At 45.2% G+C, this 27662-nt stretch overlaps 2 protein-coding genes across 6 annotated transcripts in view; one reads left to right on the top strand and one right to left on the bottom strand.

Annotated features, from left to right (window-relative positions):
• Positions 1-26307, bottom strand: part of LOC115089972 (heme-binding protein 1-like) — a 37782-nt gene extending 11475 nt beyond the window's left edge. The window contains exons 1-2 of one of the 2 annotated variants that reach the window (XM_029598467.1): positions 25639-26307; positions 20085-20176 (exon numbers count right to left, since the gene is read on the bottom strand). In XM_029598467.1, coding sequence (XP_029454327.1) covers positions 20085-20176; positions 25639-25879 — 333 coding nt within the window. In that variant the 5' untranslated portion in view covers positions 25880-26307. Of the gene's footprint in view, positions 1-20084; positions 20177-24541; positions 24832-25638 lie in introns of those variants that run through there. The other variant, XM_029598468.1, reaches the window with a different exon arrangement.
• Positions 1-27662, top strand: part of FANCM (FA complementation group M) — a 293517-nt gene that overhangs the window by 38272 nt on the left and 227583 nt on the right. The window lies entirely within an intron of this gene.

Raw genomic sequence — 27662 nt, 5'->3', positions numbered from 1 at the left:
TACAGAGAAGGGCGACAAAATGATAAAAGGGATGGAATGGCTTCCCTATGAGGAAATCCTAAAGAAGTTAGGACTGTTCAGTTTGGAGAACAGATGGCTGAGGGGAAATTATGATAGTCTATAAAATCATGAGGACTAGAACGGGTAAAGCTGAATTGGCTGGTTATTTACTCTTTCAGACAAATACAGGTACTAGGGGGCATTCTATGAAGCTAGCAAGTAGCAGTTTTAAAACCAATCTGAGAAAATTCTTTTTCATTTAACGCGCAGTTAAATTCTGGAATTTATTGCCAGAAGAGGTGATAAAGGCAGGTAGAATAGCTGAGTTTAAAAAAGGGTTGGACCAGTTTCTGGAGGAGAAGTCCATAAACTATTAATCACGTTGACTAAGGGAATAGCCACTACTTACCTGCATTAGTGGCATAGGATTTATTTAATGTTTAGGTAATTGCCAGGTACTTGTATCCTGGATGGGCCACTGTTGGAAACAGGAAGCTGGGCTTGATGGACCCTCTGTTTGACCCAGTATGGCAACTTCTTATGTTCTTAATCTAAGAGCATTCTTAAGGTTTCTTTCATCCAATTTTGGATTTAAAGGGTGGTGGTGGTGGGGGGGCAACAAACTACTTAATCTTTTATTTCAGAATAGAAACTTTAAGATCAATCATAATGGCAGTGAGGAGTTGTTTCCTTCTTTAGACCTCACAGAAGCTTATCTTCATATTCCCATAAGGAAGGAACATTAGAAGTACCTGTGTGTTGTAGTTTTAGATGGACATTTTCAGTTTCAAGTTCTTCCTTTTGGTCTTGCCACAGCTCCATGGTCCTTCTCAAAGGTGATGGTAGTGGTTGCAACAGCATTAAGAAAAGGGGAATTTTGGTTCACCTGCATATCAACAGTTGGCTGATAAGAGTGAAGTTGGAGAAAGAGAGCAAGCAAGCCACCAAACAGATAATTGACTTTTTGCAAGGTTTAGGCTGGGTTGTGAATTATCCAAGAGGAGCCTCATTCTGTCTCAAAGGTTTAGAGTACTTGGATGCTTTTTGACACAAAAGAAGGGACTGTGAGGCTACTACCTCAAAGAATGAGACATTACTACTTACCTGATAATTTCCTTTTCTTTAGGACAGTCTGATGAATCTAGAACAAATGGGTTATGCACCTCTACCAGCAGATGGAGATGGAGCAAACTGAAGTCAGTATATATACCCCTGCAGTGACATCAGCCTGCCAGTATTCTCTTCAAAAGCAACTGTGAACAGACTAACTCGGGCAACACTGAGCTCATTCAAGAATGTATTAACACTAGTCTAGGGACTGGACAAACACTTACCAGTAACCCCTGTAACACGTAGCCATGGAGGAGGACCATTGGGCAGCCAAGGGAGGGAAGTTGGATTCATCTGAATATCCTAAAGAAAAGGAAATTATCAGGTAAGTAGTAATGTCTCATTTCATAGCATCCAGTAAGATGATTCCAGAACAAGTGGGATATATCCAAGCTACTCCTGAATAGGGCAGGAGGCTGCCCATGGTCCAGTCAAAACAGCACATGAAAAGGCTGTGTCCTCCCAGACCTGCACATCCAGACGATAATACCTGGAAAAAGTGTGTAAAGAGAACCATGTTGCAACTTGGCAAATGTCGACGAGGGAAGACAATTTCACTTCCACCTATGGCACTACCTGAGCCCTAGTGGAATGAGCTCTGACCTGACTAGGTAATGGCTTCCCAGCATCAACGTATGCAGCCATCACTACCTCCTTAATCCAGCGAGCTATGGTAGCCCACAAGGCTGGCTGTCCTTGCCTAGTACCACTGTGAAGGACAAATGGGTAATCCGCCTTCCATAAAGGCTTAGTAACCTCCAAATACCGGACAATTTGTCTCTTTGACATCCAAGGGTCGCGACATACAATACTCCTCTACATCTTTCTCTGTCCAGAGAATGCAGGGAGATGAACTGATTCAATGAAAGTCAGTGACCATTTTCAGTAGAAAGGAAGGAGCAGTACACAGTTGTTACCACCCCTGGAGTCACCCGGAGGAATGGCTCCCGGCAAGACTAGGCCTGCAGTTCGGAAACCCTACGTGCAGAACAATTTGCCCCAAGGAACACAGTTTTCAAGGTCAGTAACTGCAAGGTCAGGTTACGCATTGGTCTAAATGTAGGACCCACTAAGAAATCCAAAACCAAATTGACTTCATAAAAGCATCAGAAACTGCAAAGGGAGGACAAAGATGTTTACTCCTTTCAGGAAACAGGCCACATCAGGATGAGCTGATAAGGACCTGCCATTCACTTGACCTCTGAAATAGACGAGAGCCACTACTTGTACCTTGAAGGAAATAAGTGCCAAGCCTTATTCAAGCCATTGTGCAAAAATTCCAAAATGAGTGGGATCTTCACCGAACAAGGAAAAGTTCCTCACTCCTCACACCAGCCCTCACTCGCCAAACCCACACATAGGCCAAGGAGGTGGAGAACTTTCTAGCTCATAGCAAGGTGGAAATCGCAGCTGCAGAGTATCCATGTTTCAACAAGCAAGCCCTTTCAAGGGCTGTACCATAAGACACAATTGATTCAGATCTTCGTGAAGAATAGGACCCTGCCGCAACATATCCCTGTGTGCTGGAAGCCGAAGGAGCGATTCCGCCAGGAGCCACTACCGATCCGCATACCACAGTCTCCTAGGCCAATCTGGAGCAACCAAGAGCACCATCCCTCCTGTGGCACGCGATCCTCCAGACTAATCTTCCCAACATGGGCCATAGAGGAAAAGCATATAGCAACTTGTCTTCCGGCCACTCCTGTACCAAGGCATCTATTTTCCCCCAACGACTTCTGGTCTTTCCTGCGACTGAAGAATTGCCTAACTTTCGCATTATGAAAAGTTGCCAGCAAGTCTAGAAACAGGAGATCCCAGTGATCCAGAATCAGCTGGAATGCCTCGTTTGATAGCGCCCATTCTCCTTGGTTCAGACTTCCTGGCTGAGAGTCTGCCCTTACATTGTTTTTTCTGTTATATGAGAGGCTGAGATCTGGAGATATAGTTCGGCCCATTCCGTAAGCTGAGCTATTTCCTGCGACACTTGTTGGATTTTGGTTCCACCCTGCCGATTTATGTAAGCCACAGTCATTGCGTTGTCTGACATTATTCTGACCGCTTGACCCCACAGCCTGTCGCTAAACTGCAAGCGGGAATGCCCTGGCTTCCAAACTATTTGATGTTCCAGCGAGATACTTTTGCACCCCCGGTGCCCTTGTGCTGTCAGTTCCCGTCAGTGAGCTCCCCAATCATGGAGACTTGCATCTGCCGTCAGTACTAGCCAGTTTGGTGGTGCTAGGGAAATTCTCTTCCTTAGATGATCCAGCTGTAGCTATCATTGCAGTAGGGAGGAGACCTCCATCGGCAAGTGGAGCTGAACTGAATAATCCAGAGACTGTGGGTTCCACGGAGACAACAGGAAGTTCTGAAGAGGAAGCATATGCACGCTTGCCCATGGTACCACTTCCTGGGTTGCGGCCATTAAAGTACCTGCAGGTAGGACCATACAAGTCAGGCCCAGAGTGTTCATCAGTAAATGTAGTTGTGCCATCAACTTCTGAATACGAGCTTTAGGCAGGAAAAGCTTGTCCTGCTTCGTGTCAAACCGAACTCCAAGCTATTCCAACAACTGAGCAGGCTGAAGACTGCTCTTGGCCAGGTTCACCATCCAGTCGAGCTCCTATAACAGGGAGATCATCTGAGTCACCAGGCGACCCTCTTCCAGTGGCTTGGCTCGAATCAGCCAGTCATCCAGATACGGGTGTACTGGGATCCCATCCTTTCTCAATTCTGCCACAACTACCACCATTCCCTTGGAAAAGGTCCTGGGACTGGTGGCCAGACCAAAAGGCAGTGCCTGAAACTGATAATGGTGTCTCAGAACTGCGAACCACAGAAAGCATTGATACTCTAGTCAAATGGAAATGTGAAGATATGGTTTGGACAGGTCTAAAGAGGTCAGAAATTGCCCCGAATGCATGGCCATTATCACCCAGCCCAAGGTCTCCATACGAAAGTGTCACCTGCAGATGACAGTTGACACCTTTGAGATCCAGGATGGGATGAAAGGATATCCCTCTTTCTTGGGTATAATGAAATAAATTGAATATTGCCCTGTATTTTCTTGACATGGGCACCGGAATCACAGCCTTCAGACTGAGGAACCTTGCCAATGTGTCCTCCACTGCCTGCTTATTCTGTGGGGAGTGGCAAGGAGAGACCATGAACACATCCCGAAATTGCAAAGCTCCAGCGCATATCCTTGTATCACCTCCAGGACCCATTGATATGATGTGATCTCGATCCACCTCTAATAGAAGAGAGAGAGTTGTCCCTCTATCTCCTGTTCCCGGGGCTGGGATAGCAAAACTTCACTGGGAGAATCCACTTCCCAAGCCCGCACCTTTTCTGGGCTGTCTGGGATGAAAGGACTGAGACCTACCAAAAGGCAGAGTCATCTGAAAAGTCTCTCCTCTATAGGATCGAAAATGCTTGGATCCCTTAGCACAACCTCTCATGCTAAAAGAGCATGTCGTCTGCTTCTTATCCTCCAGTAATGAAGGAAATGGTGATTTGCCCAACTTACTGGCCAGTTTCTCCAACTCGCTCCAAACAAGAGCGAGCCTTTAAAGGGCAATTTTGTGTGGTTAGCCTTGGAGGATGCATCAGCCGACAAACTCCTCAGCCATAACTGATGCTTGGCCACTATTACCGAAGCCAACCCTCTGGCTGAGTGCAGACCAAAGTGCAGCCTGCATCTGCCAAGAAAGGTGGCTGTTGGCTCCATAACTGCCCTGGAATTCACCCCAGAGAGAAGTAAACAAGTGAGCCACCTGGGGAATCAAGAAGCTATTTGCAAAGTCATTGCCTCTGCTTCAAATGGCTGCTTAAGGGATAGCTTCAATCCTTCTATCGTGTATATCCTTCAAGGCTGCTCTTCTCTCTACAAGGATAGTCATCCACTTGGAACTGCACATACAAGCGCATCCACCTTCAGAAAACATAAACACTCTCTCTCGCACCACTAGATCCAGAGGGTACAGGCCTTCCAAAATGTGGCCTCCTTTAAAATTTAATCTCTGGGGCACCCCACTCAAGGCCTTGAATGGCCTCCATCACAGGGGAAAAAAACAAGAGGCTTTACGCAGAGAAATCAAAATGGGATTTTTCTTTGGCTCAGATACGGAATCTACCCCAGGTACTCCCAGCATTTCAAGGTCTGGGAAATTGGGGCTGGCAGTTCATCTCTATGGAAGAACCTCAACATAGTCCTATAAGGTTCTAATTGTGGAGGAATTTCACCATCTTCAAGATATTCAGGATCGGCATTATCATCCATACCATCCAGATCTCTATCTGGCAGTCCCGCTGCCACTGTAGGAGTACTCTGGCACTTAATAGGTCATGGCAAGATTTGTACCTGCGACTCTGCCCTGGTAGCATTGGATGGGGCTGAGGACTGCAATCTTTTTCTTCAGGTGCAATCCCTGGAAAAATTCTACCATGAAAATGTAGAAGTATCCAGACCAGGAGGTACCTGAGGCATACTCACTGAGCTGCCTTCCCCTCCTGAAGAACCAGTTAGGGGAGTTGCAAAATCAGGTGCCCCACCTGAAACGTCTTTACCAAGACCTACATCTGGCTGGGAAGAACCAGACATAGTGAAATCAGAGGAAGATAATTCTCCCTGAGCCTCCAAATAGCACTGGCACATATCAGTGGGCATTCCTAGTTGCAGTGTCTGAATATGACAGGCAGTGCAAAGAGAAAGGCACTTAGGTTTCTTAGATATAAGCGCCATTAGACCAGCAGCACACTGAGCGGTGGCCAGAGGCACGTGTCTACCTGCCTTTTTCTTTTTTAGGATGTCTGAAAAATTCTAGGCGTCCAACCCCAAGGCTTCTCACCCCTGCCGCTTAACTTGGACGCACAGACTACTAGGCCTACCTAAGTATCCAAAAATTGGATGCACAACTTGGATGCATAGCTAGATGCACACACCAAACAGACAGTCTTGTAGAGCAGTAGTTCTCAACCTTTTTCCCATCGTGACACACATGACAGGCCACGCTCACGTGTGACACACTGCTCATTACAATCCACAGCGGAAATAAAAAGTAAAGGTCCGGTAATTATTTTTATTAAGAATGACACAAGGGAAAGATACGTATTCTGTCTGAACAGAAATTGCATAAATAGTAGGGATGTGAATCGTGTCCTCGATCGTCTTAACGATCGATTTCGGCTGGGAGGGGGAGGGAATCGTATTGTTGCCGTTTGGGGGGGTAAAATATCGTGAAAAATCGTGAAAAATCTAAAAATCGCAAAATCGGCACATTAAAACCCCCTAAAACCCACCCCCGACCCTTTAAATTAAATCCCCCACCCTCCCGAACCCCCCCCAAATGAGTTAAATAACCTGCGGGTCCAGCGGCGGTCCGGAACGGCAGCGGTCCGGAACGGGCTCCTGCTCCTGAATCTTGTTGTCTTCAGCCGGCGCCATTTTCCAAAATGGCGCCGAAAAATGGCGGCGGCCATAGACGAACACGATTGGACGGCAGGAGGTCCTTCCGGACCCCCGCTGGACTTTTGGCAAGTCTCGTGGGGGTCAGGAGGCCCCCCACAAGCTGGCCAAAAGTTCCTGGAGGTCCAGCGGGGGTCAGGGAGCGATTTCCCGCCGCGAATCGTTTTCGTACGGAAAATGGCGCTGGCAGGAGATCGACTGCAGGAGGTCGTTCAGCGAGGGTTCCGGCGCCTCGCTGAACGACCTCCTGCAGTCGATCTCCTGCCGGCGCCATTTTCCGTACGAAAACGATTCGCGGCGGGAAATCGCTCCCTGACCCCCGCTGGACCTCCAGGAACTTTTGGCCAGCTTGTGGGGGGCCTCCTGACCCCCACGAGACTTGCCAAAAGTCCAGCGGGGGTCCGGAAGGACCTCCTGCCGTCCAATCGTGTTCGTCTATGGCCGCCGCCATTTTTCGGCGCCATTTTGGAAAATGGCGCCGGCTGAAGACAACAAGATTCAGGAGCAGGAGCCCGTTCCGGACCGCTGCCGTTCCGGACCGCCGCTGGACCCGCAGGTTATTTAACTCATTTGGGGGGGGTTCGGGAGGGTGGGGGATTTAATTTAAAGGGTCGGGGGTGGGTTTTAGGGGGTTTTAGTGTGCCGGCTCACGATTCTAACGATTTATAACGATAAATCGTTAGAATCTCTATTGTATTGTGTTCCATAACGGTTTAAGACGATATTAAAATTATCGGACGATAATTTTAATCGTCCTAAAACGATTCACATCCCTAATAAATAGTAAACATCCCACACCAAAACAGCACCAATTTCCAGCACTTAAACAGTAACCATCTTACCTAAGAAAAGGCAATACTGAAAATATTACACCAGGCCTTAAGACACCAATACAGCTCCTATTAAGAAAACGGACCAAGTCAGGCTGCTATAGAGCCCTACACAGAAACTACACGCCAGCAGAAAACCTCACCTAAATCACATGTGCTGACCCTCACCTAACAAAGAATAAAGAGACCAAAACACATAACTAGAAGCATTGGAAGCATTGGAAACTGCAACAAGCCAGAGTCTCTGTATGCAGTGTAATAAAGGAAAAAAGAAACATCACCCATCCTTATAAAACAAATCAAGAAATATAAAATCAGTAGCAGTAAAACCATACTAACAAAAAGAACAGATTATTTTGAAACAGCTGATGAGTGGAATATCCAATAATTAAAAACTCATATTAAAAAAATTTCTAGATACCAATAAAATATTTCAAAATTGCAGACACAGACTGGGTCTTTGTGTCTGCAATTTTGAAATATATTTTATTGGTATCTAGAAATTTTTTTTGCTCTGAATACCTGGTAATGTTTGATATCCAGGTCTCCTGAGATTGTTTTGAAACAGCAGGAGGAGGGGTCACATACCAGTGCTCTCTCACACTAGCTCTCAATTACACACCTATAAACACATGCTATCAGTAACTCACATATACACATGCTTTTTCTCTCACTTATATAGGCTCTTAATTACACATTTACACACATACTATCTATCTTTTCACGCTTACACACACAGGCTTTCAATCACACACATACATGCTGTCTTTTTTTCTCTCACACACAGACTCTCATTCACATGCTTATAAACATGCTCTCTTTCTCATTTACATACAGGCTCTCAATCACATACTCACATGCTCCCTCACCTAAACCAGCTCTCAATCACACACACACACATGCTTAATCTTACTTATACACACAGGCTCTTAATCATACATACATATGATCTCTCTCACACACAAAGGATCTTAATCATACACACATACTCTTTCACACAAACAGGTTTTCAATCATAAACTTACACATGCAGGTTTATATTCATGCTCTCTTGCTCACAGGCAGGCTCTCAATCATTCACATACATGCTATCTCTCACACACAGGCTCTCAAACACACATGCTTGCTCATTCTCTCTCTCCCTCCCTCCCTCCCTTCCCGGAACTAGCGGCAGCAGCAGCCTCCTCCCAACCCTAATATTCTTCATTTTCAGCCCTCGTGGAGAAGGGAGTCCCATCGGTCGCGGAGGTTGACATTCTTCTTCATTTTTTTTCGAGCTGCGCTGCTCATTCCTCAGGCTGCGCCTCTCCTCTGTTCTTCAGGCAGACACTGACCACACTAGCATGGTCTCTTCTTCCCGCGCACGCACCCGCTGCTCACAACTTCCTCTTCCTGGGGGGGGGGGGGGCGGGAAGAAGAGACCATGCCGGTGCCGCTGACCCAAGCTGTTCTGCCGCGTTCCGCATGGGCTGACAGTATTTTAAGTCCGGGTGGAGGAGGACCAGGGAGCAGCTGGGTCAGCGGACGACTGGGAAGTGTGGCGACACACCTGCGTGCTCTTGGCAACACACTGGTGTGTCATGACACATCGGTTGAGAACCACTGTTGTAGAGGGCAGCCTAAAGAGGAGTGCACAAAATGCTGTTGAGGCCCACCACATGGCGTGCAGCCAATAAGCCTCAGAGCGGGGCCTAGCCAACAGAGGCTGCTCAATCTGCCCACGTCCCTTGACCTTCCATGGAGTGGGATGAATGTCAGAGGGTTGCTGCCCAGGAGGGAAGGCTTAGGTCGGCCGTCATAGTTGGTGATTAGATTATTAGGAAGGTAGACAGCTGGGTGGCTGGTGGGCATGAGGGCTGCCTGATAACATGCCTTCCTGGTGCGAAGGTGGCAAACCTCACGCATCACCTAGATAGGATTTTAGACAGTGCTGGGGAGGAGCCAGCTGTTGTGGTTCATGTGGGCCCCAATGACATAGGAAAATGTGGGAGGGGAGGTTCTGGAAGCCAAATTTAGGCAGAAAGTTGAAATCCAGAACCTCCAGGGTAGCATTCTCTGAAATGCTCCCTGTTCCACGCGCAGGTCACCAGAGGCAGGCAGAGCTCCGGAGTCTCAATGCGTGGATGAGACTATGGTGCAAGGAAGAGGAATTCAGTTTTGTAAGGAGCTGGGGATCTTTTTAGGGAAGGGGGAAACTTTTCCAAAGGGATGGTCTCCACCTTAACCAGGGTGGAACCAGGCTGCTGGCACGAACCTTTTAAAAGGAGACAGAACAGCTTTTAAACTAGAGCAAAGGGGAAAGCTGACAGTCGCTCAGAGCACATGGTTCAGAGGGAGGTATCCTCAAAGGATACCAATAAAGCATTAGAGTTAAGGCATCCCAACAGAGAAGTTCCAATATTAAGAAAGTAGTCTAATTTATCCCTGTCAACTGAAAAGCAGAATGTACATACAAACACAAACATTTCAAAGCAATTTTTCAATGCTAATGCCAGAGGTTTAAGAAGTAAGATGGGAGAATTAGTGTAGCAGTGAATGATGACATAGACTTGGCATCTCAGAGACATGGTGGAAAGAAGATAACCAATGGGTTAGTGCTATACAGGGATACAATTGATATTGCAATGATAGAGAGGAGCATCTTGGTGAGGGGTGGCGCTTTATGTCCAGGTTGGCATAGAGTCCAACAGGATAAAGATCGTGCACAATCAAATCTTTATGGGTAGAAATCCCTTGTGTTGTGGAAGAGAATAGTGATAGGAGTATACTACCGTCCACCTGGCAAAACCGCGGCAGGGATCTAGCCCCCGAGCGAGAAGGGCTCGAGCGTGGCTGAGAGGCACCTCGGTCCCGGCGAGGACTTAGCCCAGAGCGAGATGAGTTCGGCGGCTTAGAGGCAGCGGGTGCACTTCCTCAAGCGCAGCAGTGAAGGTATTTCCCCTCTCCCACCGCAGCCGGAGACCGCCCGGGTTACAGCCGGGAAGCGCCGAAGATCAGGTAAGGCGTACATCTTACTTTTTGGTCTCCGAAGTACGAGGATCGGCGGCGTTGCCTGCATGTGGCACGCCGTGGAGGTGGCCATTTTGTCTGCCTTGTTCAGGTATTGAGCGCACACGGATAGGCGCCTGTTGATAGGCGCACAACGCAGCATTGCTAAGCGTACGCTATTGAGCTATTGTTAAGCGCATATTCTTCAGCGTATATTATTGAGCGCCTCTTATTGGGCGCATGTTATTGAACGCATATTGTATATTATTGAGCGCATATTATTATTGAGTGCATATTGCTGAGCACATATTATTGGCAGCATATCGCATAAGCGCCGGCGCCCTGCATTCGCAAGACATGATGGAACACTTAAACCCTCCGGCGTCTCCAGAGGCGGCACCTCCTGATTCCGGCGTGAAAGCTCTTGGCCTGTGCTCAGCATGCCAGCTTAGAGCCACACAGAGCGAGGAGCCAGACTCCCTTTGTGCCCAATGTGAGGAGGCCGTGGGAGCCTCGGGCCAGGACCAGTCTCAACCGAGGTTTACCGACAGTTCCCCAGGGGCCACCCCGGACCTAGCGGGCCGTCTCGAACAGCCAGGAACCCCGGGGGACCTGGCACCCCGACGGCTAGAGACCGCTTCCATTTCCTGGGTGGACTTATTTAAGGGGATCCACGCCTTTGTACAGATGCAGTCGGCTTCCCGTCCAGGTCCTGCTGCCCCGGCTGCCCCTGCCCCCAGACCCTCTCGTCCTTACCGCAGGCACCTGCCTCCGGCCAGTCCGGCTCATGCGGATCCTGATGTCTCGGAGGATGAGTCCGGACTCCCCGAGGAGGGGGAACTTCCCTCGGGGATAGAGCCATATCGAACTATGAGGCGGTTTTTTCCCAAGGAAGATCTCTCCGACCTGATTTCTCAGTGCCTGACGGAGTTGGCTATTCCAGGCCCCAGTACCATGGAGGCATCCACTCAGAACCCCCTGCTGGAGGGTCTTCGTCCGACGGCCCGCCATTTCCCCTTCCTGCAAGCGGCGCAACAGCTGATCGATTTGGAGTGGAATGCGCCGGAGGCCTCATTCAAAGGGGGTCGGGCTCTGTCTGGCATGTATCCCCTGGACCCGGCAATCAAGGATATGCTGGCATGCCCCAAGGTGGACGCCATAGTTAGCGCTGTGGTCAAGCGCACTACCATTCCAGTGGAGGGGGGGGGGGGGCGGCCCTCAAGGAGGCTCATGACCGACGCCTGGACGCCATCCTGAAACAAACCTTTGAGGTGGCAGCTCTGTCTCTGCGGATCGCAACCTGCTGCACAGTGGTGACGCTTCCTGTTTGTCACAGGTCAGGAACAATGCTCCGGTAGCGGACATGGAGTCAGCTCTCTCGTTCCTTACGGATGCCGCCTCCGACCTAGTCCGTACAACAGCCAAGGGGGTCTCATCCTCAGTAGCAGCCAGGAGGCAGCTCTGGATACGGAATTGGTCAGCAGATGCTCCTTCTAAGACACGTCTCACTAGAATGCCATTCAAGGGCTCTCTCCTGTTCGGCAGCGACCTAGATAAACTGGCCAGCACATGGGGCGCCTCTCCAGTACCTCGACTGCCGGAAGACAGGTCCAAGAGGAACCAGCGCACCTTTCCGAGGCCCTCCAGAGGTAGAAGCTCCCAACGCTTCACTCCCTATAGGAGTCGCTACCAGGCACCTCGTCCTCAGGCCAGGAACCAGACCTTTCGGACCAAGCAGCACAAGAGGGGAGCCGGCTCGGGTTCAGGTCCCGGCCGCACATCACAATGAGAACCAGCCGATCCATCCGGGGGACGAAGCCATAGGGGGCGGGTTAACCCTCTTCTACCCCAGATGGGTCGAGATTTCGTCGGACCAGTGGAAGATAAGGCCATTGCAGAAAGACTAAATGAATTCTTTGCCTCCGTATTTACTAATGAGGATGTTGGGGAGATACCAGTTCCGGAGATGGTTTTCAGGGGTGATGACTCAGACGAACTGAACGAAATCACTGTGAACCTGAAAGATGTAGTAGGCCAGATTGACAAACTAAAGAGTAGCAAATCACCTGGACCGGATGGTATGCATCCTAGGGTTCTGAAGGAACTCAAAAATGAAATTTCTGATCTATTAGTTAAAATTTGTAACCTATCATTAAAATCATCCATTGTACCTGAAGACTGGAGGGTGGCCAATGTAACCCCAATATTTAAAAAAGGCTCCAGGGGCGATCCAGGTAATTATAGACCAGTGAGCCTGACTTCAGTGCCGGGAAAAATAGTGGAAACTATTCTCAAGATCAAAATTGTAGAGCATATAGAAAGACATGATTTAATGGGACATAGTCAACATGGATTTACCCAAGGGAAGTCTTGCCTAACAAATCTGCTTCATTTTTTTGAAGGGGTTAATAAACGTGGATAAAGGTGAACCGGTAGATGTAGTGTATTTGGATTTTCAGAAGGCGTTTGACAAAGTCCCTCATGAGAGGCTTCTACGAAAACTAAAAAGTCATGGGATAGGCGATGTCCTTTCATGGATTACAAACTGGTTAAGAGACAGGAAACAGAGTAGGATTAAATGGTCAATATTCTCAGTGGAAAAGGGTAAACAGTGGAGTACCTCAGGGATCTGTATTGGGACCGGTGCTTTTCAATATATATATAAATGATCTGGAAAGGAATACGATGAGTGAGGTTATCAAATTTGCGGATGATACAAAATTATTCAGAGTAGTTAAATCACAGGCAGACTGTGATACATTACAGGAGGACCTTGCAAGACTGGAACATTGGGCATCCAAATGGCAGATGAAATTTAATGTGGACAAGTGCAAGGTGTTGCACATAGGGAAAAATAACCCTTGCTGTAGTTACACAATGTTAGGTTCCATATTAGGAGCTACCACCCAGGAAAAAGATCTAGGCATCATAGTGGATAATACTTTAAAATCGTCGGCTCAGTGTGCTGCAGCAGTCAAAAAAGCAAATAGAATGTTAGGAATTATTAGGAAGGGAATGGTTAATAGAATGGAAAATGTCATAATGCCTCTGTATCGCTCCATGGTGAGACCCCACCTTGAATACTGTGTACAATTTTGGTCGCCACATCTCAAAAAAGTTATAGTTGCGATGGAGAAGGTACAGAGAAGGGCAACCAAAATGATAAAGGGGATGGAACAGCTCCCCTATGAGGAAAGGCTGAAGAGGTTAGGGCTGTTCAGCTTGGAGAAGAGACGGCTGAGGGGGGATATGATAGAGGTCTTTAAGATCATGAGAGGTCTTGAACGAGTAGATGTGACTCGGTTATTTATACTTTCGAATAATAGAAGGACTAAGGGGCATTCCATGAAGTTAGCAAGTAACACATTTAAGACTAATCGGAGAAAATTCTTTTTCACTCAACGCACAATAAAGCTCTGGAATTTGTTGCCAGAGAAGGTAGTTAATGCAGTTAGTGTAGCTGGGTTCAAAAAAGGTTTGGATAAGTTCTTGGAGGAGAAGTCCATTAATGGCTATTAATCAATTATACTTAGGGAATAGCCACTGCTATTAATTACATCAGTAGCATGGGTTCTTCTTAGTGTTTGGGTAATTGCCAGGTTCTTGTGGCCTGGTTTTTGGCCTCTGTTGGAAACAGGATGCTGGGTTTGATGGACCCTTGGTCTGTCCCAGCATGGCAATTTCTTATGTTCTTATGTTTCTTATGTCCTCGCCATCATCCGAGAGGGGTGTTTTCTGGACTTCCATCACATCCCTCCGGACAAGTTTGTGGAATCTCCTTGTCCACCCCTCAAGAGGGCGGCATTGGAAGCTACCCTGGCGAGGCTCATATCCTTGAAAGCCATAATCCCAGTACCTGCATGGGACATGGATTCTGGGTATTATTCCATTTATTTCATGGTACCCAAGAAAGAGGGCACTTTCCGACCCGTCTTGGACCTCAAGTCAGTCAACCGATACTTAAAGGTCCCGAGGTTTCGCATGGAAACTCTGCGCTCCGTCAAGACTGCAGTACAGCCAGGGGAATTCCTCACGGCCTTAGACTTGTCGGAAGCCTACCTGCATATCCCAATCCATCGTGATCATCAGCGCTACCTACGCTTCAAGGTTCTGGGACGGCACTTCCAATTCCGGGCTTTGCCCTTCGGGTTAGCCACGGCGCCGCGGACCTTCACCAAGGTGATCATAGTGGTAGCAGCGGCGCTCAGACGGGAAGGAATCCTTGTCCATCTCTACCTAGACGATTGGCTAATCAGGGCGAAATCACGAGAGGAGAGCCATCGGGCAACCAACAGAGTGATCTCCCTTCTGGAAAGCCTGGGATGGGTTCTGTAATGAGGCAGGGTAAGGCGACAAAATTTGGAGGTGGCAAAAAACCTGCCCCCCCCAACTCCTCTAGAGGTTGCCTGACCCTGCAGCCAAAACAACAAAGGACCTGTGAGCTGCCAGCAATGTTCCCTCTAAGCTGCGTGAGAGCATGACTGCGCACAAAACTTTTCTACACCCCCCCCCCTCCCAGGAAGATTGGCAAGGCCATGGTGGAGCTCATCCCACCATGGCCCGAAATAGACTCCCAAATCTCCTGGTGCCCTGCGGTATTAAAAACTCACAAGAATAGCACTTTCTCTATGCTGATCTCATGATGCACGAGATCAGCATGCATGAAGTGCTAGCCCCGCAAATTTTTAATATCGTGGGGTCTTCACAGAGAAGGTGGTAGAACAGCTTCAGTGCCAGTAGCAGCGATTTGGCTGCTCCCCAACAGCCATGCAGCGCAGTCGGAGAGGCTCCCGGCAAAAGAAAGAGGGGGGCCTTTAAGCATGTGTATGTCTATGAATGGGAGCTTGTGAGTGTGTGTGTGAAAGCAGATGACTGGGTGCCTGACTGGTGGGTCTGTATGTGTGTGAGAATGTGTACTTGCCTAGGGGGGGTCTGTATGTGTGAGATGACTGGGTGCCTGCCTGGGGGTGGGGTCTCTATCTGTGTATGTGTGAGAGAATGAATGGGTGCTTGCCTGGGGGTCTGTGTGTGGGTGTGAAGATAAAGAGAAGCGTGCCTGGGGGTGGGGGGAGCAGTGTGAGTGAATAGGAGCTTGCTTGGGGGTGGGGATGGGGTGTTGTGTGTGATAGACAGTATGTATGTTTGTGCGAGACAGCATGTAAGTGAGAACATGTGAAACAACCGGTGTGTGTATATATATATGAGAGAGAGCTTGTGAAAGTGAGAGCCATGTGTAAACCACAACATGAGAGAGTATGAGACAGCGTGTGAGAATGAGCGTCTGTGTTTGAGGGAGGAAGAGAAGAAGACAGGTAGAGAGAGAAGAAACAGGAAAAAAAAAAATCCTGTAAAAGGAATTGGGAAAAGACAGAGAGAGGGAACATGGGGGAAAAAAAAAAGCCTGAGACCAACTGATTAGAGAAATAAGATCAGACAAAGGTAAAAAAAAAATAAATTTGAATTTAGTGATTGGCATATGTTAACTTTGGGAATGTGCATTACATATTTGTGTATTCTTTCTTCAGTATTCCATTGTTAAGAGTCTGGTTTCTTGGGCTTTCCATTTTATTTTTATTTGCCGGTTTGTTTCGTAGCCCATAGTCTGTATTGGTAAGATCTGCCTGTGTTCTGCATGTGAGACTGAGGTGTGAAGTATGTCTACTGGCATGTAGTTTTTCTGTGGGCCCTTGGAGTAGTAGCTGGGTGTATTGGTGATCTAGGGCATGGTACAATATTTGGTTTGTTGCCATGTCACAGATAAGGCTGCTGCTGTTTAAGTCCCGAGATAGTGCTGGTATGGTATGGCAAGATTCTAAGTGTGTGGTTTTTGGTTTTTTTTTGTTTTTTTTACAGGAATTTGAGTTACTTCTCAGTGTTTGACAGTGAAGGGTTTGCAGTTACTGAGGTGTGTGAATGTTGTGGAAGAGGAGGAGTACTAAGTGAGTGTGCATGTACGTGATAGGCATGAGAGGGAGTGTGTATATGTATGAGAGTGAATATGCAAGTGTGTGTATGTAAGAATTTGTGTGCATGCTACTCCAATGTTCTCTCAAGGATTGGGTTGCTATGAGCATCAAATTGATAGACATTTGGCATCAAAGAAAGTAGTGCTCCCAAGGTAATGAAACAAAACATTTTTGGAGACAGCAACCCAATCCTTAGAGGGAACACTGGCTGCCGGTGGAACCCAGTCTGCCTGGCAGTGAAGAAAAGAGGCGGCTCAGCAGCTGCTGGTGGAACTCAACCTGCCAGTAGCCGAAGGATAAGCAAAGGCCCGGCGGACCTCTGGTAGAGCCCAACCTGACCGGCGGTAAAGAAAAGGCCCAGTGGCAGCCGAATAACAAGCAGAGGCCTCATGTGCTGCCAACAGAGCCCAACCTGCTAGTGGCCAAAAAGCAACAAATGATCTGCAGGCCTCTGGTGGAGCTCAGCTATCCAGTAGCAGATAAACAATGAAGGACCTGCCCAGCAGCAAAGTAGGAAAGGCCCTGCTGGTGACTGAAAGACTATGCTAAACAGCGGCAGTAGAAAATATGAGGCTACAGCTGACTGCTGAGCTATCTGCTGACAGCCTGACGGTGTGCGAGTGATTATGCATTTGAATAGTGTATGTGAAAGCATTTGTGTGTATATGTATGAACAAGTGAGAGCATTGTGGAGAGTGAGAACCTGTATTTCTGTGAGAACATCTGTGTACGAATGAATAAATGTGTGAGAGGGAAAAGAAAGTTCCCCTTTCCTGCTACCATATCTTCTTTCCCACTAATCCACAGAAATCCCAGGATGACTGGAAATCAAAAGTTCCCAGGTATGGATTTTTTTTTTATTCGGACTAGGTTTAATTATTGGGTACTATTTCATGTCTGCTATTTGGAAATATTTTATTCATATTTGTCACTATTTGTCACTATGAACAATAATGAATCTGACCCCATCAGTCTCCCCCAAGGTGTTCCCCAAGGTTCCTCACTCTCATCTACCTTATTTAACATTTACATGCTCCCCCTTACTACGCTTCTCACTAATCTACACATCAAGCATTTTATTTATGCTGATGATGTACAAATCATTTTCCCCTTCTCGGACACCATCCAAACGGCTCTACACAGCTGGGAATCCTGTCTTTCCTCTATCAACCAGCTCCTAAAGGACATGCACCTAGCGCTTAACTCCAACAAAACTGAGCTTTTAGTCATATCGAATAAGCAGCCACTCCCGGTCATCCCCCCTGCCTACTCTGCTACTAACTTCCCACCTCACACTCGCAACCTAGGAGTTATTATTGATAATCACCTCTCTTTCAAACCATTCATCAAATCCATTATAAAGGACTGCTACTTTAAACTGCAAACAATAAAGAAGCTCAGACCCTTGCTACATTTCAATGATTTCCGTACAGTCCTTCAAGCTATTATCCTTTCAAAGATTGACTACTGTAATGCGCTCTTACTTGGCATTCCCGCAATTCACACTAGACCACTCCAACTTCTACAAAATGCTGCCGCTCGCATCCTGTCAAACACAAAGAAAAGAGATCACATCACCCCCGCACTTATGGAACTACACTGGCTCCCTATACAGTCATGAATTCTTTATAAAACTCTCTCAATCATACACAAAAGTCTATTAAACTCCAACCTCAACTGGCTCAACCCCCCCCTCGTACCCCGTACCTCCAAGAGACCTACACGCCCAGCACTCCAAGGAACACTCCAAGCCCAATCTATTAAATCCTTTAAGCTTTCCTCCACTATTAACAGAGCCTTTTCTCTGGCCGGCCCCACGATATGGAACTCTATGCCCCATGATATTCGCACTGAGACCTATACTCCCGCTTTCAAAAAGAAACTTAAAACCTGGCTCTTCCAACAAGCTTACTCCATCACACCCCCTATTACATAACTCCCCCTCCGACCCTTACCCTTACTCGGATTTCCTGATATGACCACCTCTATGCTTGTCGTTTAGGTACTGTGCACTAATTCTGTATATAGTTTTGATGTAAATAGTTTTGATGTAAGGGCTCCCCCCTAATTTCAATCATATGTTTCCTAGTTCAGTATATTATCTGTTTTATGTAAGGGTCCCGCCCAATGGTTTTGTGTTCACTGTAAACCGATGCGATGTGCGAACGGTCATCGGTATAAAAGAAACGTTAAATAAATAAATAAATTAGATTTTAATTATTGGTTGTTGCACTATTCATTAGCTGGTTTTGAAATACTTTTTTTCTTTTTATTAGTATGGTTTTACTATTTTATTATGATTGTTTCATATTTCTTTGATTTTAGTATTTGGAGGAATGGCATTTCTGTTTTTCCATTGCTGCACTGCATATAGTGAAGCTTGTGGTGTTTGTTTATACTGTATGGCTTCTTTATTTTGTACTTGGTGAGGGGTTGTGGTCTGCATGTGTAACTGAGATGAAGTATCCTGCTAATGTGAAGTTTCTGTTTTAGGATCTATAGCAGACTGGCTTTTTCTGATTTCCTAATAGGAGGTGTATTGGTTTTTAGGACCTGGTGTAATATCTGCAGTGTTGCCTTTTCATAGTTAAGATTTTGTGTTTCAATGATGGGAGCTAGTGTTCTGCATGTTTCCATCTGATTCCTAATGCTTGGGCTTCCTCAAATGTGCACATCATGCTCAGGTGCAAATTCATACCACAATCTCCAAATTCATTTGCTTCATCCTTTCAGAGATGCCAGAAGAAGCCTAAGCATTAGGAGTCCGATGGAAGCATGCAGAGCTATGCTATTTGTTTGCGTATTTAGTTATGTTCTTGGCGATGGTGAAGGAGAGAATATCAGTCCCCTTAAAGAAGCCCTTTCTGAAAGGTGAAATAGAATTCTTTGTTGGGGTTTGTGAAGAGGAGTATGGATGAAGAATCAGAGGAGTGAATTACAAGAGGTGTTGGAATTTACATCGGTGGAGTTACATGATAAATTGGACTAGTGAGCTGTCATAGGAGATTGACATAGAAAAAGAATAGTATATGCAAGTTTTAGCTGTATTTCAGTATACTATTTAAAAAAAATATACAAATAGGGAGGTATTGAGCACTTTTTAAACATGAATAGATGTATGGTCTTTTTTGAAAGAGTATGTGAATGTACATGAGGGATTTTGGTGAATGTATGTCAGGGTTTGTGAGTAGTTATGTGATCATTAGATTAAGTAGGTTTTGTATATTTTTAAAATGCATATTGATCTGGTGAGTGAACATTAGATTAATATGTAGTATTTTGCACACAGTACACTATGTATAAATGTAATGAGGTTCTACCATTTTTTGCGAAATTAACTTTTTTATATATTAAAAATCGATAATTGTATGCATATGTTCTCTTTACATATATTGGTATATTTAGTTGTTAGAATATTTCCCTTCATGTTAATATTTGCCTTAAACTTTAATGGGGACACATATCTGTAAGGCTTTTTAATGTTTTATTCATTCTTGGTGAGTCATATCTAGCATCAGGCATTTCATATTTATTTCTAAATCTCATTGCTAAAAATTAAGGAACAAAGTTTTTGTTAGACGTATTCATATTTTTTCAAAATTTTTTTTGACAGAGCTATGGTGTTTTCATTTCCAGTCTTTTTTTACACCCATAGACAAAGTGTATTTTCTTAGCTTACATTTCTGAATAAAATAATGTATTTTAGCAGAATGGTTCTCTAGTTACCTTCTCTTTGCGACTCAGTAGCTTGAATGGCACCCTCTCCCGTTCCTGAGGGTGATTGTTTCTGGTAAGCTGCTGTATTGGCTCTGCCATATCTGTGTGGAGAATAGTCATTTTAATTGTAGTAGCACATGCTCCTGTCAGATTATATGAACTCAATTTGGTTCTGCATTCCTTAAGATTTACTTTTGCTTTTTAGTCTACTTTTTATATAGGGAAAGAAAACTTGTAATATTGCTGTGTATGTGTCCCTGATAATGTTGGTGTCCTAGCAGCATCAAATTTTGAGGACTCGAGTGTGAGTGATCTATGCATGTGCTCATCTCAGGAAGTAGGCTGCTTTTAGTTCTGGCCGAACTTCTTATAATAAACAAAGAAAAAAATCATACTTTAATCACATTCAATATGTTTCTCATTGAATCTCTATATTTGTCTTCTGCCAATAAACCCGGTTGTTCTGAACAGGAGTGACATTTTTTTCATCTGTTGCTTTGGTGGAAACAGCAGTGTTGAGATCAGACACCTTCCAAATAATGCTTATGCCTGAAGGAACATAGTTATCTAGTCAATGTGTAGATATAAGATTTCACATCAAACCTAACCTCAGCTTTGTTTTTCTTTTGGTGGCTTTCACTGGGAGTAGGTTCTCTATCTATGATTTTGTTCTTGTGAGGTAAAATGCAGAGGCTTCCGATTTTGACAGAATTGGTGTCAGCCAGTTCCCTACATTCCCAGCCTGTTTTACTTGCACCAACAAATAGCCTTTTCAGGTCTACTTGGAGCCCTGCTCAGCATTTATCAGTTAATAGTGACTTATTAATGTGGGCAAGCGGGACTCTCGTGGCACTTCACCCTTGCTCTCTTAACAAAATGCACAACACACAGAAAATGTGTTTAAGCAAAGGCCGCAGTTTGTTGAACGATAACAAACCCGAGCCAAAACTAACACAATTTAAATATCCCCCTCACCCCCCAACATTCATTGCCAGCTATTGTTAGACCACCACCATGCCCCAAAGGTGGCCAGGCTGATAACTACCATCACCTCCGGCCTCCCCTCCCCCACCCAACAGCGGACCTCTCTAGGCCACATCCCAACCATAAAAACCCAACAACTCGTGCAGTGACCTCACTGCTATCGCATTGCAGCCCAGACGGGAAGCATTTGTGGTAAGCACAACCTGAGCAGGAGAAACCTGAAAGGTACCCCTATCTCCAAGTTGGATAAGGTCTTCCACTACGACAAGGAGTCCCAGAGAGGTGGACTAACTCTAATGCGCACCTGAAGGTCCTGGGTGGCCTGACGCCACTAGGACCGCAGGATCCACTGAGCCCTGCACATGTGCAGATGAGCGAAGGGTGTGAAATGGACAGTCGCAGCCATGTGTCCCAACAGCTGCAGCATGCGGTGCGCGGAAACCTGGTGACTTTGAGAGATCGCTCCTGCTAGGGATACCAAGGTGATTGCCCAATCCTGGGGCAAGAATGCTTGAGTCTGAGCAGTGTCTAATCTGGCACCAATGAAGTCCAGCTGCAGTGACTGGACCAGCTGTGACTTTGGGTAGTTGACCAAAAAGCCTAAGGTCTCCAAGACCTGAATGGTGGAGTATAGGGACTGTAGTGCTCCCTGTTGGGTGGCGCTCTTGATGAGCCAGTCATTCAGGTAGGGAAAAGCCTGCACTTACTCGCCTCAGGTAGGCCCCCACTCCCGCCAGGCACTTTGTGAAGACGCGGGGTGCAGAATGCAGTCGAAAGGGCAGCACCAGGTACTGAAAGTGGTTCTCACCTTCCACAAACCTGAAGTATTTCTGGTGGACTTGGAAACTTCGATGTGGGTTTAGGCATCTTTTAGATCGAGGGAGCAAAGCCAGTCCCCCCTCCACAGGAGAGGAATCGGAGCACCCAACGAGACCAACTTGAACCTTTCTAGTTTGTGGAATTTGTTAAAGGCCCTTAAGTCCAGAATTGGATAAAGGCCCCCTGTTGTCTTTGGAATTAGGAAATATCTGGAGTAGAAGACGCTTCCCCGCTGACTTGGTGGAACAGGCTTGACTGCCCTCGCCGTTTGAGGGCGGCGAGCTTTGTCAACAGTATTTCCTGATCTGCCAAAAACCCCCAAGAAGGGGCATGGGGGAGAGTCTGGGGGGACCTCTTGGAAATTCAACTTGTATCCCCGACAAATAATGGACAGGATCTGCCAGTCAGAGGTGATGGTCAGCCAACAGTGTGCCAAGAATTGCAGCCAACCTCCAACTGGAGGGTCCTACGACGAGGGCACAGGTGGCTAGCTTACATTTCCTCACTGCCAGTCAAAACCCTGTGGCAGGGCTCTGCTGGGGTGCTGGCTGAGTCCTCAGGGCACGTGGCTGTCTAGGGCGAGCCCTGGGGCCAGGTTGCTGAGACCTTATCCTACTTGCTGGAGGATAGTACTTCCTCGGGCAGTGAAAAGGGTGCCTGGGCCTCTGCCATGATGACTTCTTGCCAGAGGACGGTTGGTCCGAGGTGCTGGCTGAAAGATGCTGGAGGGTCTCATGATCCTTCAGCTGTGCCACTGCCTCCTTAATCTTATCCCCGAAGAGATTCTCCCCTGTACAGGGCAAGACTGCTATATGCTCTTGCACCTCCGGGCAGAGGTCAGAGGCACGTAGCTAAGCCACACACCAAGCACCGATGCCCACTGTAATCATGCTTTCCACTGTCTCAAAATATAAGTGGATCGAACCTCATGCTTATCGCACTCCAACCCCTGCTGAACAAGTCAAAAGTTTTCTGAGCTGGGCTCCATCTGATTTCACCTTCTCCTAGGAGAAAGCTGTGGCTGCCTATTAGGCTTGTTATTTCTGATTTATAACTAGAGGGAGGAACATAACAGCCTTCATTTTACTGAATTCTAAAATTACTTTTGGGAGCTAGTTAGGGTTTATTAAAATTGCCCCTAAAGGTACTGTATATGCATGCAGCTGTTAAACTGTGTAAGGTAGGGATGGCCATCTGTTCCTCAAAAAACATAAATAGGCTTGGTTTTCAGGATAACCATAATGAGTATGCATGAGATAAATTTGTATGCAGCTGTATCTCTCATGCATATTCATTGTGAATATCCTGAAAACCAGACTTGTTTGTGACTCTTGAGAACCGGAGTTGGCTACCCATGGGAATTTGAATGCTATTGGAGAGGAAATGAATTTTCTTAGCATGTATCAAACCTTAAATTAGTAAAGAAAATACTTAAGGTATTTCCTCGTCCTAAGTGTATGGCAGGTAGGTTCAAGGGTTTCTGTTTAAGATGCTTTAAATAATTAAATAATTGTTTGCCTTTGGCATAAAGAACTGTAGAGAGAGAAACAGAACTATCCCTAAACATCACTGTGACCATGGACTGCAAGGTATATGGCGAACTCCATTGGGGAGCAGGATTGAGCTCTGAATTCTTAAGTCATGTTTCCTAATCTAAGTACAGAGTTCACACAGGATAAGTTCCTGAGGAGTACTCTTTCAACATCATGGGTCAACTCTGAGGACTAACAGAACATAGAAGAAACTTAAAGGTAGTTACAAATACTGTGATTCCTGTAATTATGAGCCAGTGAAAGAGAAACTAGGTAGAATTGCACTATACAAATGTGCAAAGTAATGTTACTTGCTATCATAAATTGCACATCATACAAAAAATTAGCAAAATATGTTCTTGTGAATCCAAAAGGTGGTTCTATCTGCAAAGTCCCCTTCCCCAGCATAAGCTCACAAGGCAGATAAGATTAAATAAACTTTTATAATCTTGTCTTTCAAAGCTCATAATTTTAAGCACAACTGCTCTAATGTGCACATTCAGCATAAGCACGGAGCTGGGACACAACAGAAGTACAAGTACAGGTTCATATTTTCTCAAAATCTTAGTGAAAGGCATTGAGAGAGGATAACGTCTTTGGATGGATTTAGTTTTATGTACAAAAATTGCTGCTCTAAACAGTACATTTTTTCCTTAAGTCAATGAGGTGTACAACCATTTCTGGGCAGGAACAAAACATTTTTGGTATAAGTGGACAAAATAAGAAGAAAGTGTTCCTTTAAACTGTTTGCTGTCTCAAGACGTTCAGGACTGACTTGAAGCTTTTGCCTTCCCAACTCTTAAATTGGATGAGTTAAGATCTTCCCTGTGGCTATACATTGCTAAAATGCAATGTTGTATAATCCTCAAAAGGAGGAAAATAAGAACTGAGTAACTTCATTACCTTTTGTATGTGACACTGTATATAAAATACCAGGGAATATTTCAGTCTAGCCTATTAGGTGATTAGTTTGAAATAACATATCACAGAAGCAATTCAATATGGGTGATCTGAGTTCGTTACATTTCTGTTTATTTTTATTTGTTAAATACAGAATTGCAGTATATCAACAAAATAACTAAAAAGTTAAATTTGACATTACATAAATACAATTACACAAAATACATTTACCTTTCTGATGGTGGACAGCACTAGAATATAGGACTATAAATCTTAAAACGTCACCAATAACTTTTAAATTAAATTCTTTTCTCCAGAGTGCAGGATTGCTTGGGCTCTTGAAGGGAACGTCCCTCATCTTCCCCTCTGCTTCTCAGTATCTCCTGGAACTTATCAGAGAGCTGAGACTCCTGCTGCAGCTCTGATACGTTCAGAATGGGGAAGAGGGCAGCCAGATTTCACACATTCATAAAGCAGCCCAAATCTATAGAGAAAAGTTTACTAAAGGTTTTCCTCCTCCCCCCCCCCCCCCCCCCCTAATCTGGAGTTAGCCATGTTTGGAAGTCTTTTTTTTTTTTTTTTTTTAAGCTACCGGTAGTTATTTTCAGTATTTTATTTTTTTTTTTTTTTAGATTTGAGATGAAAATATACTGCACAGCAAAATGGAATAGAAAATGTTTGTGTTCGAATAAACATTTTTTCCCTAATCAGTTTTTATCCAAATTCTTACTTTCCCCTTGCCTCTGATGGCATTACAGACTTCTCTTGATAAGTGTTTTACTCTTTGCCTTCCCCCGCTTTCTATTAATTTGCTAACAATACCGTATATATTTTGGCTTAAAAAATTTGACTATAGTTGTCGAAGTTGGTTGGACCATGCTGCTATAAAATGAGCATTTGCCATTGCCAGACAGTTTCACGTACTGCGGGTATACATTCTGCTGTAGTGATACTGCATGTATAGTTAACGCCATATTTATGATTCTTTGAGAGTCAGATTTGTTAATTTATATTAGACTATAGAGGTTAAGCAGGAGTTTAATCCCCTAGTATAAACTGGTAATACAGATTTCTAACTGAACAGGTCCTTGCATTAATAGCTTTCCTACTGTCCTGAAAACAAAAAAAGCCTGATGCTGTCATTTCCTCTGTGTCAGAGTATTCTTGATCCTTAATGTGCCTTTGAGATGCTTGCAGCAAACAACTAAAAAATGCTTCGTGTGGCTTTCTAATGAGATATGGCTTGGCTTTTTTTTTTTTTTTTTTAAACAAAGCTCTACTGGCATAATACTTTGACAATATTTGTAGTGTGCGCTGCTGAATCTTACCCCTGGGCACATCGACTTGGTGCCCCCTACCCACGCGCTGCCAGTACTCGAGCAGTCGTTCCTGCTCTTCGTTCTCCATCGGTTCCGGCTCCTCTTGCAGCCTGCCGTGGCTGTTATAAGCCGAATCGGAGGCCTGGTGCTCGGTCATATTTTCCAGATCTTCCAGGGTGATCATAGCTGCCCGGTGGGAGTTCTGCTCCAGTCCCCCAGCACCGCTCATCGTGCAGCCTTCCTGCTGCATGTCGGCCGTTGGGCGGCGAGCAAAAAGTGTCGAGACCTTTTCTTAAAAGGTGATTCGCAAACGTTGCAGGGACGACTGAAAGCTAAAGCACTTTTGTGCAGGATGCACTAGAGGAAAAAGCGTCTTTGTTTTGAAGACGTAATTGGTTACTGGCGCAGCTGAAGCAGGAAGGGGTAGGATGTGGCTAAGTGCCTGGCGAAAGCAACGCTTGAAGTTGCTTGGGAGAGAAGAGTTCAGCCTCTTGGCTGCAGGGAGCTGTCTGTCGCTGTTGGCCCAGCAAGGGAAGGATCTGCAGACTGCCCGCTTGTGGCTTTCTTTTTTCCGCTCCTCTCCCACCTCCCATCCCCGTCTCACTGATGGAAAAGGGGGAAGCCGGGGTCTTTACAGGCATTTCTAAAGGCAAAGGCTGTAGCGAGCTGCTTGTGCTGCAGCTGGACAGTGACTGGGACCCCTGGTCCTGGCAGCAGCCCCTTCAGGCTTCCATGCCTCACAGGGGCACTGGGTGTTTGAGTTTCTTGTGTTGTGAGAATTAAAGGTGAAAGAGAAAATGGTTTAGTATGGTTGTGTCACTTTTCCTAACTAAAAGGTGACCTCACTTTGTAGACTTAAGTTTTAAAATCAAATTCATGTAAATGCTTTTTTAAATATTTAGATGCATCATTAAGTTGGAAATAAACCCTCCAAACTTTTTTTTTAACCTTTTTGTTCTTAAAATTATGCATTATATGCAATTTGCTGTAAGTGTGCTGTTCCTCTCTGATCCACAAATTGTTTTTCTTGTTGTAGCTTTCCCACGATGGGTTTTAAAAACAAAATTAAGAAAGTATTTATTTTTTTTTTCAGTCAGCACACAATTAAGTTGTACAATTTGTTGCTAGAAGATGTTGTGAAGGCCAGTATTACAGCTGAATAAAAAAAAAAATATATATATATTTTTATATATATATATATATATATTTTTTTTTTTTTGATAAGTTTCCGGAAGACAGGTTCATTAACAATTATTGAGCAGGCAGCTATGAAGATCACCACCTCTTACTCTGGTAGCAAGCAATAGGGAATAGATCGCCTCATCAGGATCTGCCAGATAATTTCACATGATTCAGATTGGATACTTTGAAAACAGGCTACTGGGTTTGATGGACCATTGCTCTGACCCAGCATGGCACGAATGTTCTTAAAATGTTCTAAATTGATAGGATTGTCAAATGTTTACAGCTGGGGATGTATCTGACAAAAAATAAGAGAAAGTAACAAATACTAGTCTAATCTGAATTAAACTGACATTTTAAAACATCTTAAATTTACCGATCAACTTTTTAAAATTATTTTTAAAAAGTGTTATTTTTAAAATGTGTTCTCTATTTAGGAAGTTTTTTCTTCCAGTTGAAATTAGATCCCTCTTACTATTTTAGGATTTCAGCAGCTGACAGTTTGAAATACTCCTCTTACAACACCTTGTAGAGAAAAATGACTTGTGAGACATTTGTGACTTCCAGCTCTTAAAACTGCTCAGTTGATGGGTTAAAAATTGCTGTCTCACACTGCTACTGCTAGATAAGGGAATAGAATGTTGAAAACATATAGTTGAGCTCTGCCCAGATATCAAGTACTAAGGCATTTCAGAGGAGAGGTGCCTAGTAGGAAAATGGACAGTCTCTGTCTGCCACCAGTCTGATATGACTGAGAGAGGATGCAGGTGAAGGTGACCCCTTTGGGAAAACTGCAAAGTGCGGGATGAGTTGTAGGGAATAAATAATTTTGAAAGACACAAAGGGAAAAC

The sequence above is a fragment of the Rhinatrema bivittatum genome, chromosome 4 (assembly GCF_901001135.1).
Source record: "Rhinatrema bivittatum chromosome 4, aRhiBiv1.1, whole genome shotgun sequence".
Lineage (NCBI taxonomy): Eukaryota > Metazoa > Chordata > Amphibia > Gymnophiona > Rhinatrematidae > Rhinatrema > Rhinatrema bivittatum.
This window is presented reverse-complemented; position numbering and strand designations above follow the sequence as displayed.